A 14,419-nucleotide genomic window follows, 5' to 3' on the forward strand; every position below is an offset into this window, starting at 1 on the left:
AAATGCCGTATCCCTGTAAACTTCTCCATCATGTCACATAAATTAGAGTTTGACCAAGATAGTGTAAGGGCCAAAGAGGGCTGTTAGCTTAGTACGTTGCCTAATTAAAAAAAAAGTCAAAGGTAAAGGTTTATCCTATTCTGAAAGTAAAAGAGACACATTTTGGTTGTGGAGTATTCTTCAGATGTAAACTTGACTTACACGTCTTCGGGTGTAAACATTTCCGCTGTGACCTACTATGCCTTCTGCTAAATCTTTTTTCTAGATCTCTTTATCATTTCTTCTCCTCCTCCCTGAGCTACTTGCCCCTTTCTCTCACTAAACTGGCGTTCTGTCTTTTAACAGAAATCTGTTCCAAGACCAGGCTTTCTAACCACCTCCTGCTGTATTCCTCTTTTCTGCTAGCCTGAGCAGATGTGACACAAATTTATCCAACCATTGCCCTTAAATAGAAAAAGTCCTTAATAGTAGTACTTGTGAGTAAAGTATTTGCATGTTCATTATTCAGACCTGCAGCCAAGAACACAATGTTGTACCTTTTACAAGCTATTGTACAAAAGGGTAAAAAGAGGGGTAATTAATAGGATATTTTCATCTTTTTGTTTTCAAATGCAGTATATAATTACAGCTTACATATGCACAGTAATTTCAGTACCTATGCTCAGAGAATACAGGTATTCTCCACGTTCCAACAATTTAAATGTACTGTAAGTATAGCAAGACATAGATTGAGATTGGTGTTAATTTTAAATGTGTAATTCAAGAAAAATGTAGCTGCCCTACAGTTTTTAAGGCTGACAAAATGGTCTATTTTGTAGAACTAATGAACTGGGAAGATGTTATAGGTGACAAATTCAGTTACTTTGAGGCACAATGGTTAAGCTGAACAAAAAAAAGTGATCTGACAATAAGTCTGATTTGCAGGGGTTGCAAAGTGTTACTGTTAGAGACGTGGTCATCATCCAGTAATAGTTAAAAACTGGTATGGTAGAAAACTGTTTCAAACATTGTACTGCAGGCTGCTGTTTGCTCATTTTGATGCAGTGCTTCATTCCAGGAACCAGGCATGGCTGCTGTGTCAGCAACAAGTCATGAGACAGGGTAGTAAAATACGCGCTATAAAGTTAAAAAGTGAAATAAAGACATGTCAGCCCAAAAGAAGGTTATAATAACCTGTCTTGACATTTGCTGTCAGTACAAGATTAATTTGAGCTCTGGATTTCCCATATGCTGCTATTTAGTTCAACTATAGCAATACAAATCTAGATACAAGATGTTTGTTAAAGACCTAAGTAACTTGCTTGTTTTATGGAATCAAATACTGTCTGTATTTTGATAGACAATGTGTTTCACATACTGTGATAATGGATATTTTCATTTTTCTTGGTTATTTCTTGATATTATCTTTTTTGAGACTGTGATTCTAGGTAGAATTTTCATTTGATATGTCCTATAGTACAGTACATATACAGTAGTACATATACAATACATATCAATTTATGTACTGATACATGCTTATTGATAAGCTCTTAAACTCCAATTTGCTTTTGCACTCGGTGTTGCTCATCACCTCCATTTCCAACTTCAGAAACACACAGTGCTACTGTCACAGACTAGAAAGAATGGGTGTTTGGTGCTGTTGTGGGTTGCATTGATGCACCAGTGACATCTTGATGTTGATTCAGTTTCATGCCCTATTCTTTGAGTTCCTGCCCTGATCAAAGGCCCTCTTAACACAGACACTGGACAATTACTACACCTTTCAGCAGGTAACATACAGTACAATGGGGACTACCAAACAGTTTTGAGTGGACCTGTGATTGGGAGGTAGGCCCGAGAGTGGGATGAGACACAATGATGCATTAGCATACCTGCAGCCAGTTCCTGAAGGAGCACTCAAAGCTTCCTCCCCAAAGAGAACAGAGTTAAGAGCCTTTTGTTTCGAAGGCAGAAAAGCCCCAGTCAGGACAGAAAATTGACACCTTTGGAAAAGGGAAGGTTTGTGGCACAGATCGTGGCAGTTGGACTCAGGAGAGCATTCAGATGGCAGGGACTAGGGGCAGTAGAGCAAGACCCCAGCTTCATATGTCTCCCCCTTCTACCCCAAACTGGACTCGGAGATAAACAGAGTGGAGAGGGACTCATTTGCTCAGGATGTCAGGACTGAGGAGGAAGTCTGGAATTTCCCTGTCCCTTCGCTGTAGCATAATGAGACACACCAGGTCTCCCTTCGTTGTGGCATAATGAGACACACCAGGCCTCTGACCTCAGCTGGGCTCAGAGAATAATGCGGGTGGACTTTTCCTTGGGTCATTTTCTGGAAACCGGGGTGCTGGATAACTCTATGAGTATGCTGTGTCATGTGATTTGTGTATTGTGCTAGTGGTCATAGGAAGCCTGTGTTATAGGAAGGGTTTTATGTGAAGGGAAGATTCTTTGCTTTAAATAAAGTCCTATATGATATATGTCCTATATCATATAGGACATATGATACTGTAACTCTCTAGTGTGGTCTGTGGATGCACTGGTGATTCTAGCAGGATGCATAGGACCTGCAGCAAGGAAGTAAGGGGCACCCTTTATAATTGCTGGGTGGCATAGTCGTATGTGAGGCAGGAATAATTCTTATTTGAGGGGTCATCCCTATCTGTGACACCGCTCCTCAAAATACAGTGAGTTCTGCTCGTGCCATGCAAAATAAATTCTGCATGATGGTGGACAGTTGCATTTCTGATCTAACATTTCTGTTAATTCTGTGAATTAGAATTCAAAGAACCTTTTTAGAAGTTCATGTTCTAATTCATACAATACTTTATTAACAGAATATTAACTAGCCATAATATAATGTGATTAGTCTGTAATTATTGAAAAAAACAATACAATTATTCTTGACCAGCAGTTGATAGGCATGCCAAATGCCAGAATAAACAACTTTATTATTGTTGGTTTTTACACTGTCAGAGAAACTGGAATCAATTTGTAATGTATAATAATTGCTCAAGTGACAGGGTTAGATCATTACTTTAAATCTTGAAATATGTCTAGAAACTCAAAACTGTTCCTAACATTTTCATTTTAAAACAAAGTCAACTGATTATGTATAGTACGTTTTATATATGTTGTCAACCTACAAATCTACTGCATATTGGTAGAAGCCATTATATAATATTCTTGTTGTACTGTATAATCATGTATCATTATTATATAATGAACAACAAACAAGATATTAAAATAATCGAGTTGGTATTATTAGAAGATAACTTTCAATTCTTGATCTTGACAATATTTCTTTTTTACAGAGTGCAGCTCAGCAGATGCAGAGGAAAGGCTTATGAACTGCCTCCTTGGCAAGGATCGCTACAACAAGCTGATTCGCCCAGCCATAAACAGCTCAGAGCGAGTGACCATCACGCTGCAGGTGTCTTTGGCTCAGCTCATCAGCGTGGTAAGCAGGTCCAGCAGCAAACTCTATGGCGGTGGACTTCTCACCAGGCTTTCTGCTTTTTACGGAAGCAAATAGAAACTTTAGCATTTCATTTGAAAACACATGAACAAGCTGAAGAAAAAGCACAGGACTTCTAAGCCTGGTTTATGATTGCTTGACAAGCTTTAGCAGCACAGCGGTTGGTGCGTGTGCAATATTTATGAGTACCTTTTTGTTTTTCACTGAAAACTGTCACATCAATCAGTACGTCGGGGTACCAGCATTGCTCTTGTACTGCACGTCCACATAAGGCTGATTAGGATCTGCTTCAGTCAATATAGATTTTTATTTCTTCTCTCGCCTCTCACTTTATTGAATAATATATTGCGCCTGATTCACTTTTTTGTTTCTTTTCAGTTCAGATTATTTGCCACCCATCTGAATTTTTTTTTTCAAAATTGGATTTGTCAGTTATTCTCTGTTTCTTAGCAATCCCTTTTATAATCTCCAGCTATTTATCAGCTAAGATGTACTGTATGACAACAAACACTGATGGAGACATACAGCTTTAGAGGACCTATGAACACATTCCTCCTATATACTTAACTGTTAAGCATCAATCCTTTTGACATACTGTCATAAAAGACAGTTTTTTACAGGAGAGAGAGCAACCATTTGGATGAGCACTGAAAATGTATCACGGTAAACTCACCTTATTAATTTTAAGACACCTGTCAGGTCGCAAGAGTTGCTGTTGTATCAGACAGCGAATGAGGGATCCAGAGGAAACAGAGAACCTTGAATGAATAAAGCCCAGCTAGTACAGGAAGTGCTCAGCCACCTTCTGGTGTGATTGTGGGCACTGGTTTAAAAAGTTCTGGACAGGCATTCTTAAAAGGAAAGAAAAGTGTGTAAGGCTCTTTCCTTTTCTGCGGGTGATACTAAACGGAGGTGGGCTGGGCATTCATAACAGAGGAGATTATGTGTACTTTTTTATTCACTTTGTAATCAAGTAATTGTTATTAAAGACTTTTCCACTGGTTTTTGTCTGTAAATCTGATCAATGTGGCTGTCTTCTATATCCTCAGAATGAGAGAGAACAAATCATGACCACAAATGTCTGGCTAAACCAGGTATGTATGAAGATCAAAGTGAAAGATTCAATAATCAGTCTATTAAACTTAAATTCACATGTGGTTTAATATGATTCCTTTGAGTTAGGGTCTTGTCATTCATCATCCAGAGGCATATCACCACACATTATCATATATTTTGAAAAAATATATTTTTAATCAAATGAATTATGTAATATTTGATGTTACAGATGTTGTTTTCTGTATTATGCAGTGTAACTGCATAGTACTTTACTGAAACAGGGTCATATTTTAGTTTGGGGTTTTTATCTGAATATCATTTTGATGAAAAAAAAAACATAGCTATACAAAATGGCACTTAACAGATAACTGTTTTGTAAAGTGATCGTTTGCCTGAATCTCAAAGAGGTCACTTAACTTGGTGACCAGAAGTGACTCTTTGCCACTTTATAAATGTTAAATGTTATTGCCATTACATAATTTACACTAAGCAACACAAAAGGTGTGAACATAGCTACACTTAAAGTGCGCAAGGTGTTATTAATTTGTGGCCTGGGTTTATGCACTTTGCTAACAAATGAAAGAAAGTCTGACCTTTAAATGTTTTCTGTTTCCTTAGCTATGGGTTGATTACAGACTTTCTTGGGATCCTTCAGAATATGATGGGATAGACAAACTACGTATACCTGCCCGGCACCTATGGCTTCCTGATATTGTGTTGTATAACAAGTAGGTAAAGATTAGGCTACACTTGTGTTATATTGTATGTGGTTTGTATGGGATTAACAGCAAACAAAAAGACAAGTAACAAAAAAACAGAAAATAAATATTTTCTTCAGTCTGATTGACTGTTGGCTGGGGTAAACGTCTTTGAGAATGTAAGAGGGAAGGCTTTAAATGCTTTGATTGTGAGGAGAGGTTTACCTATTGAAACAGTACAACTTCAAAAGCATTGATGCAGCCCCAATATAATATTTGCATGAAATATGAGACAACTTCACTTGTGTATTTTTTCATCTGCTGAGACAACAGTATAGCCACCTTGTAGCCTAAACTCACCAGTTCTCAGGAACTATGTAAGGACAGACCTGGTCAGTAATGGAATGGGAGACCTCCAAGGAAAGTCAATTTGCTGCTGTAAGACATTTTGGATGAGGTTGTAGTCATCCCTCTGGACCAGAACTTCCAAACCAATGCCCCAGTATGGTGACCAGGTACACTGTACTGTATGAAGTACCATCCTTCAGATTTTAAACTGAGGTTTATTATAACTACTTTGTCATTAAGGATCCCATGGCACTATTAATTATAAGTATGAAAGTGCCACACTAAACTTGCATAATCTGGCCTACTTAAAGATTCCCTTTGATTCAAATGGGGAATAAAAATACCTCACGTCTTCCACTGCTCAGCTGTCCATTGGAGCTAGTAATGCGTAATGGCTCCCACATTTTACTTAGTAGAGCTTTGTGATTCTTTAGTTTGGAAAACTCTGTACATGTACAGGGAACTAATATTATTTAAAACTATAGTACATCATGATGTATATCATTTTTGTAAATCTTTCTAAGATCTTTACATTTATATATCTTTATAATTGGCTTATAACATTGGTAATTTATTTAGTCACGCTGACAGTATATACTGTATAGTAAATTGACAGTGTACAGCCACCTGGCTAATTAATTCCAAGAGAGTTTTATGAAACTGCATACTGTGAACTACAAACTACTGTCCATGATAGACTTTGTTAGTTTTTGGTGGCAAAAGAGGAGAGTTCAATGAAGAAAGAAGCAGACACGTTTAGAATGGAAATATAAAAATAGTATGAAAAGCCAGTAATGTTGTGGGTGGCATGGTGACACAGTGTTTAGCTTTGCTGCCTTGCAGCTCTGTATGTACATGTGGGCTTACTTTGGGTGCTCTGGTTTCCACATACAGTCCAACGCTGTGCTGGTAGGTTAATTGGCTTCTGGGACAATTGGCCCTGCTGTGAATGTGTGTGTGTTTTGAAATGGAGTAGCTCTCCCATCCAGGGAATATCCTGCTTGTGCCCATTGCTTGCTGGATCAGACTCTGGCTCTCCCACTATCCATATGAAATTAATTGGTTAGAAAATGGATGGGTGGATGGATTGTTATACAGTATGCTAAATTAGATAGAAGCTTCTCAAGTAATAATAATAATTATAATAATTGCTTACACTTATATAGCGCTTTCTGGACACTCCACTCAAAGCGCTTTATAGGTAATGGGGACTCCCCTCCACCACCACCAATAAATTAACTACATATACTACAACTTCTTGTGAATGGATCAATGTGTGACTACTTACAAATCCCGATAAGGAATATAAATCTGGAAAATAATCTGTGAACATGTATTTACAGTATAATCTTATTTTTTCAGATTCACATTAACTGATAAATTAATCTTATTTCAAACATTTATTTTATGATTCATTCCAGGCTTATGCATTATTCAAGTGAAATGCTATATTGCTAAGCTGTATTGCTAACCTATATTGACAACATTGTAATATTTATGCTGAGGTTACGTACTGTATATGCATTTCCTTTGCAGTACTTATTTTTCCATTTAGTCTTGCTCAGTGAATCTTTGAACAGCTCATTTATGTCTGGGTGAGGGAAGTTATTACACAACTTTGATTAAAATCAATTAATTTGTGGCTGAGAGGTGAGTTTCAAATTTCAATTCATCTTGAAGCCTCTCTGGATTATTTAACCAGGTGATAACCCTATGCCAAAGGCAAACCCTTTACAGTCTAACAGTTGTAATGCACAGAATCATTAGTGGATTACAAAAGCTTTACTGATGAAATGCAGTGACTGCAAAAGTGTTTGTCTTTATCTCTCTCCCACATCAGTGCTGATGGCACATACGAGGTGTCCCTCTTTACTAATGCTATAGTGCAGTTTAATGGCAGCATCTTCTGGCTTCCACCAGCCATCTACAAGAGCGCCTGCAAAATCGAAGTAAAGCACTTCCCATTTGACCAGCAGAACTGCACTCTAAAGTTCCGGTCCTGGACATACGACTACACAGAAATTGACCTGGTGCTGAAGAATAATGTGGCTAGTATGGATGACTTCACCCCAAGCGGTGAGTGGGACATAGTGGCTCTGCCTGGAAGGAGAATTGTCAACCCCCTAGACCCAACATACGTAGATGTAACCTATGACTTCATCATCAAGAGGAAGCCCCTGTTCTACACCATTAACCTCATTATCCCATGTGTTCTCATCACTTCGCTGGCCATCCTTGTTTTTTACTTGCCCTCTGACTGTGGTGAGAAGATGACACTCTGCATTTCAGTCTTACTGGCTCTCACTGTTTTTCTGCTTCTGATCTCAAAGATTGTTCCACCCACATCCTTGGATGTGCCTCTGATTGGGAAGTATTTGATGTTTACCATGGTACTGGTGACTTTTTCGATCATCACTAGTGTCTGCGTGCTCAATATCCACCACCGCTCCCCCAGCACCCACACCATGCCACCCTGGGTCAAGGTGGTGTTCCTGGACAAACTCCCCGCCTTGCTCTTCATGAAGAGGCCCCACAACAACTCTGCCAGGCAAAGGCTTCGGCAGCAGCAGCTGAGGGCTTGCAAGACTGCACTGGGCTGTGCTCCACCCTCTGCCTTTCTGTCTTCCTCCTCCACATCTTCCCCGCGACACTTCTACAAAAACGCCGCATCCTTCATCAACTCGGTCAGAAAGAGTGAGTTGCGGATACCAGATGTCCACAGCAGTTTCCCTGCACCTCAGGACTTCCGGCAACAGAGCTCAGGTTACTTCAGACCTGATGTTCAGGAGGCTATCAACGGGGTGCGGTTTGTGGCTGACCACATGAGAGGCGACGACGATGACCAAAGTGTGAGTGACAGCCACTTTTAAGAATAGATTGGTCAACCTAATTGAAGACTCTTGAGAGAGTTCATATATGCAAATGTTATACATATTTTAATGGCCAATTTGTAGGATAAAATATTACTATTCTAAGAATCCTTCTGAGACTTTTATCAGTTTATCAATTGATACTGTATATGTACTGTATACACGGTTGCAGTAATTATGGCGAATAATGATAAAAAAACAGCAATTATAGTGACTACTAATAAAAACATATTTTTTATTAACATATTATAACCAGAGGACATTTTTCTTAAACTGGGATCTAGTGAAGATGCAATGACTGTTAATTGCATTTTAAAGGAAGCTATGTGTAAAGGAAACATCAAAGATGTTGATCACTGCATATACTTTATTGTCTTATCTTTGTGTATTTTAGGAGCTGTGCATTTTTATTTTTATTTTTTTTACAGGTCATTGAAGACTGGAAGTACGTGGCCATGGTTGTTGACCGAATGTTTCTGTGGATTTTTGTTTTTGTTTGCGTTGTAGGGACTCTGGGACTTTTTCTACAGCCACTGTTTCAGAACCAGAATGTGGTCAGCCATTACTAAGCTTAAACAGCAGATCAGACCTGTTTAGGAATGACTTTTTAATTAAGAGATGTGTCAGTTTCTGCACAAATGTACATTTATGTACTCGTTAAACTTTTCCTTACTCTTGGATTCTAATTCAAGAGAATTATGGTACAGTATGTATTTAATGTCAAAGCTAAAAGACATAAAATGGTGCTCATAACAAAATTAATGGATACGTTCATTCTGCCCCTAAATGTAAGGAAACTCAATAAGAAAAGTGGCACATAAGTTATATGAAATGTAATAAAAATGTTTCCATTCCTACTAAATTCCATACCAGATGGTAATTTTATCTGTATTAATTATAAGCCTTGGGGCAAAGCTCCCCTGAATTTCATATGGAAAACCTTAAACAGATGAAAGGTCAGTAAAGAAAAACAAGAACAAATTGCATCATAAGATCTTCATTTTTGAGAATGTATTCTTTTATTACCTTTTTAAATTTTAATTTTCCATTCCAAAATATTCTTTAACTCATCAGATTCCACGAGCATATTCAACACATGAAAATGCTTTGCTCATTTTCTTGCCATTTGAAATTTACCAGATGGGCTGCTGAGAAACTGACGATCCAGAAAGCATATGAACCAAGGGCTGGTGATTGCCGTTTTCCCATACCAACGTCCCACAATGCGTCTCTCATGGGATGAGAGCTTAGTTTTGCCTTCTTGCCCTGCCGATTATAGTGAGTTTGTATGCCAACATGAGAATTGTCTTATGAGGCCTGGTGCAACAACATCTGCCCTTTTCCTGTTGTCATCTGATCCATGTTTTATCTCAGACCTCCTGAGAAACAAACATGGTGTGTCAAGTTTATAGGACCACTTTATCATTTATATGGGCCTTCCTACAACTCAGATCCATGGTGTTGGAGGATGTGTGTGTACTGGGGGCATCAGCACTGTCTGATTTCTGGTTATTGTCCTTTGGTTGTAAACTTGGAGGGGGATAAAACTGCTATCGGGGAGATGCAGCAGAGTTGTATTATACTACTGTATTCTTATTTTGTTCTGTTGTTGAATATTCAATACTTTAACAAACTAGTTCCCCAAATCTATCGCATTAACAAACTGTAATACAATGTCTTTCAATAAGTCTTCACCAAATTGAAAAATGCCAAATACCAACAAAGTGCATGCAAGGTCTCAAATGTTTTAGAAGTTATCAAACTAAAATGTTTTTAAAACTACAGTTAATTAAAAAGTTCATTTTGTGAGTAATCTCCTGAATTAAAAAAGGTTGTTTGGAGTGTGGTATCATTTTTCTTCTTTTTTTCAACATGTAAGCTGCACAACCACTGCAGTAACTTTATGTGAAAAGATTATTAAGCTTCTGCAATGTCAGATGTCTAATGTATGTGTTTTAAGATGGTGGTGACTCCTTCATTAACCTGCTTTCTTAATGCAGATAGTATTACAGAAAAACAGAAACTCAGAAATTACTAACATGTCAGATATACTGTATTTAAAGTAAAGGTTTATTAAAGTTATTGTCATGTTTATTTTTGCAAACTTGAAGAGACTGAAGACAGATGCCCAGTGAAATGAAGCAGAGAATAGTAAAATATTCAAAATGAATGGCATATTCCTATACAGCGGAACTGTAATGCATTTAAACAACTGTGATTGGAACCTAATTGTGTGCTTTTACACACCTCACAATAGTAACAGGAACAAAGCAAAGGTTAAAATGAAAACATTAAACTAAACCTTGTTGTATTTACTAAAGAAAAGATGGAGAACATTGTTGAGAGATTGGTGATGCACTGAATGTTAACTCCTTTATATAAATGACTTATTTGTAAGAACATCATGTCTGCATCTACATCTGTGTCTAAGAGCCATATTCTGTATGCCAAAGAGGCTTTATAGGTCACAAAGGGCTTCCACAAGGAATGTCTAAAACTTTATTGAAAGAGATGTTTTGACATGCAATGTGGCAATTAATGTTGCTGCGTAACAGCTGGAGGTCTTGAGTTTGAATCTGCCTGGGGAGCCTTCTGTGTGAAGTTCTCCTCTTGTGCACATGGGAATTCTTTTGGTGCTCTAGTATTGTCCCACCTTCTAAAGACACACTGGTTAGGCTAATTGATGTCTCAAAAATGTGGTTGTCTGTGTTTCCTGCAATGGATCTGCAGCAGAGTGTCCCATAAAGAGTGTAGTTCCCATCTTGCGCCTTATGCTTACTTCCTAGTTTGAGTTTACCAGAAATGAATGGCTTTCTGATGATCTTTGTAAGGAAGAGAAATCTGTCAAACAATTGAATGAAGCTTGTAGCTTGGCAATATTGGTATTGATACACCTTTAGTGTATAACTGAGAGCACAGTATATGCTGGATAGATGTATTAGGTGCAGTTAGCCAGGGATTGTAGTTAAACGTTTAATGTTTCTTGCTTAATGTAATTATTAACATTAACAAATAAATGGACGTTTATCACCTCTTGGGTTCAACACAAAATGCTTCAGTGGAATAACAAAACCCACACATCCTTTTAGGCCATTGCAAAGGCAATCAAACATCACCGAACAATGAAGTGTTACTATATGTACAGAGGCTATGCACACAGTTATATAATCTCCAATAATTTTAAGCCTTTTATTCAGTAGCTGAATATTATTGAATGCAGGTTAGATGTAGCCATAGTTTCATAACTTTTTTTGATGATGATTGGTTTTGTTTAACCAATTTTGTGGGATATTATGGTTTGAATCCTGCAATGTATTAACAACAACAACAATGCTTGTTTGCATTTGTTTTTTTAATAAAAATTGTAACAAAACTCAATTAAAGCAAAAAATGCTGAAATGTAATTGAATATCTATATTAACATTCAAAACTGTTTCCATGACAGTGTTTTTGTGACTACATGTACAGTATATCAATAAATCTGTTTTCTAATTGTTTTTGTTACTGCAAAAGGAGACAGTGACTTCTTGTTTTTTTACATATGGTATAGATTGTAATCAACAAACTGGCCTTTTATAAAGAATACTGAACTAAATCAGTCTTTAAATTGTAAAAACAGTCAATTCTTTCAGAAATACTTGTGGAGTTATTTTCAGTTTTATATTCCACAGTTATGGGTGGATGCCGTTTTGTTGTATATTAAACATCTGAATTCAGTCAGTAGATGTAGTCTATATTTCAACATATGGGAACAGCAAAGTGAATAGTTTCTTCATACAGTATGGCACAAGAGTGAATATGAGCACAATCACTCAAAAGGATCTGTGAGCTAAATAAGCTATCTGTATTGCAAGTAAGGGTATATCTTGCAAAACCGAAGGTGATTAATCATTATGCAATATTTATGTCTGTTCTGTTAGTAAATTTACCAGAGTGCTGCCTTATTTATATTCCTATCTTTGAGTAGTTTTTCTACTGATTCTCATTGTGCTTTCTTATAAATATGAAAATGCACTCAAATAAAACTCCAATTAGGATGGAAATGTTTTTGTCACTCTGCATTTAAATGAAGATGCCATTTGATTTACAAAAAGGTCAGGAGTTACTATTTCTCGGATTTTGTTCCCAATATTTTTAAAAGTACATGACAGTATGCATAAAAACAAATCTATGATTACATATTAAAATTTTACAGAACTGCTAAAAAGACTAAAGCAGATTCGAATCTTCAAGCTTTGTTAATTTGTTAATCATAAAAGACGTAAGCAAAGTAATGACATTGTGGATTTCTGTGCATTATTGCCAAACATTCTTTTGAAAGACTAATGAAGATCAGAAATCACTAGCATTTGCAATTAATGAGCTATTTGCTTGGTAAGAGCATAGATTGATGATCTGTTAATTTTTAATTGGTAACAGATGCATTTTTACATATAGTCTTGCATGGCTAGCACAGAAGACATTGGTTCTTTTCGAGACTGGCTCGTATCCATCACATTCCTTGATATCCATCAGCCTTCCTTATTTAAACAAGTCAGTAGATGTTATAAAATGACAAAAAAAATCTTAAAAATAGATAATTGACTTTTGTTGTATATATTTTTGGTACAATAATCAAATGAACTACATTTTCTCCCAAGTAATTTTTTCAATAGAGAAAAAGCAATTTGCTTACACAAGATTGGCTTATTGCTGCTCTCTGCTGGCTCTACTGTCTTCATGTGTATAAAATCATATTACTGGATTTGATATGTAAAACTAAACAAATCTAAAAAAAAATTATTGTTGTTTTCTGCAATATGAATCCTGCATTTAGTCCACAGATAGTTTTGAAATTTCAGAGTTAATTCTTTGATGGGTTATAAATTGAAATAGGTGACTAAGAGATGGGCCAACACATGTAGATTAATGTGATAATAAATTGTCTTACTGCTAAATTGTTGTGTCTTGAATGAGTACGTGTACCATTGCAATATAATAGATATACCAACACACTAGTTAATTTTCAAGATGGCTTTTTGAACATGCATTATTTGTTATAGACAACCCAATACAATTAAGACACTGACTGGTAATACGATTGACATGACAGTGAAAAACTAACTTTGTGGGCATGTAATACATTTCAGCATGACAGCATAGTTGGTCCTTTCTTTCCTAATTTTTTATGTTCTTCAGGTTACACAATATGGCTACCGTATCCATTTTAACTACCCCAGCGATATCATACTGTATGCATTAGGGAATATGATCATTTTGAAAAATCCCGATTAAATGCTTTAGTAGTGGCTTGTTCTCTTTGACAAGTATAAACAAAGGCACTGCTTATTGCTGCTCTCTGCTGGTTATACTGTACACAACACTGAGTGACAACACTACAGCCTGCACAATTTGTAGTACAGTTTGTAGTACAGTAATAGAATATTTCATATTAGGTGTACAACTGCACCCTTTGTAAAAGAAAACGAAAACGAATAATAATGTTTGCTCTGGTATAGAAGGCCAAGTGATTAACATAATTCATTATAACTTCAATGTATAAAAAATCCACAGTGAGTATTCTAACCATATTTACAAAAATGATTTCCTACCTTATCACACTTGTCTGTTTGGTAGGCCTGGATATACCAGGTAACATTCCATGTTCAACTTCACTTTAAAATTAATGTTCACTTTGAAATTTGTGTTTGCTGTCAGTTACTGAGGTCGAATATAGATCATGTTTTTATTCTGAGTATTTCCTATCATTAGGGTGTGTACAGCATAGTACAGTGGGTAAGTCTCTCTACTCATAACCGGTGAGTGAGTGGTGAGTCCAAGTTCCAGGTGCAGACAGTACTCTTGTACCCTCAGTAAGGTACTTTACCATGTTTGCTCAAGTCCACCCACCTGTGTGAATGGGGTCCTGTGATTGATGGAGGTAGGCTCGACAATGGACTGATGTCCCAGGGATAATCTCTGGAGCATTGTGACTTGAATGTAGA

General features: G+C 36.9%; 1 protein-coding gene across 1 annotated transcript; it reads left to right on the plus strand.

The window, feature by feature from the left end:
- Positions 1-512: 512 nt before the first annotated feature.
- chrnb4 (cholinergic receptor nicotinic beta 4 subunit) lies at positions 513-9,004 on the plus strand. Its single transcript, XM_088920025.1, has 6 exons — positions 513-561; positions 3,300-3,445; positions 4,513-4,557; positions 5,138-5,247; positions 7,406-8,414; positions 8,864-9,004. Exons 1-6 carry the CDS (start codon positions 528-530, stop codon positions 9,002-9,004), a joined length of 1,485 nt encoding a protein of 494 aa, XP_088776151.1. The 5' UTR covers positions 513-527.
- The last annotated feature ends 5,415 nt before the right edge of the window (positions 9,005-14,419 follow it).

The sequence above is a fragment of the Atractosteus spatula genome, chromosome 7, assembly GCF_055471065.1.
Source record: "Atractosteus spatula isolate fAtrSpa1 chromosome 7, fAtrSpa1.hap1, whole genome shotgun sequence".
Lineage (NCBI taxonomy): Eukaryota > Metazoa > Chordata > Actinopteri > Semionotiformes > Lepisosteidae > Atractosteus > Atractosteus spatula.

Coding starts and splice junctions, on each gene's coding strand:
- chrnb4 (XM_088920025.1), top strand. CDS start 528: ATGTTGTACCTTTTACAAGCTATTGTACAAAAGG. Junction 3,446..4,512: donor TGGCTCAGCTCATCAGCGTG/GTAAGCAGGTCC, acceptor CTATATCCTCAG/AATGAGAGAGAACAAATCAT. Junction 5,248..7,405: donor GATATTGTGTTGTATAACAA/GTAGGTAAAGAT, acceptor CTCCCACATCAG/TGCTGATGGCACATACGAGG.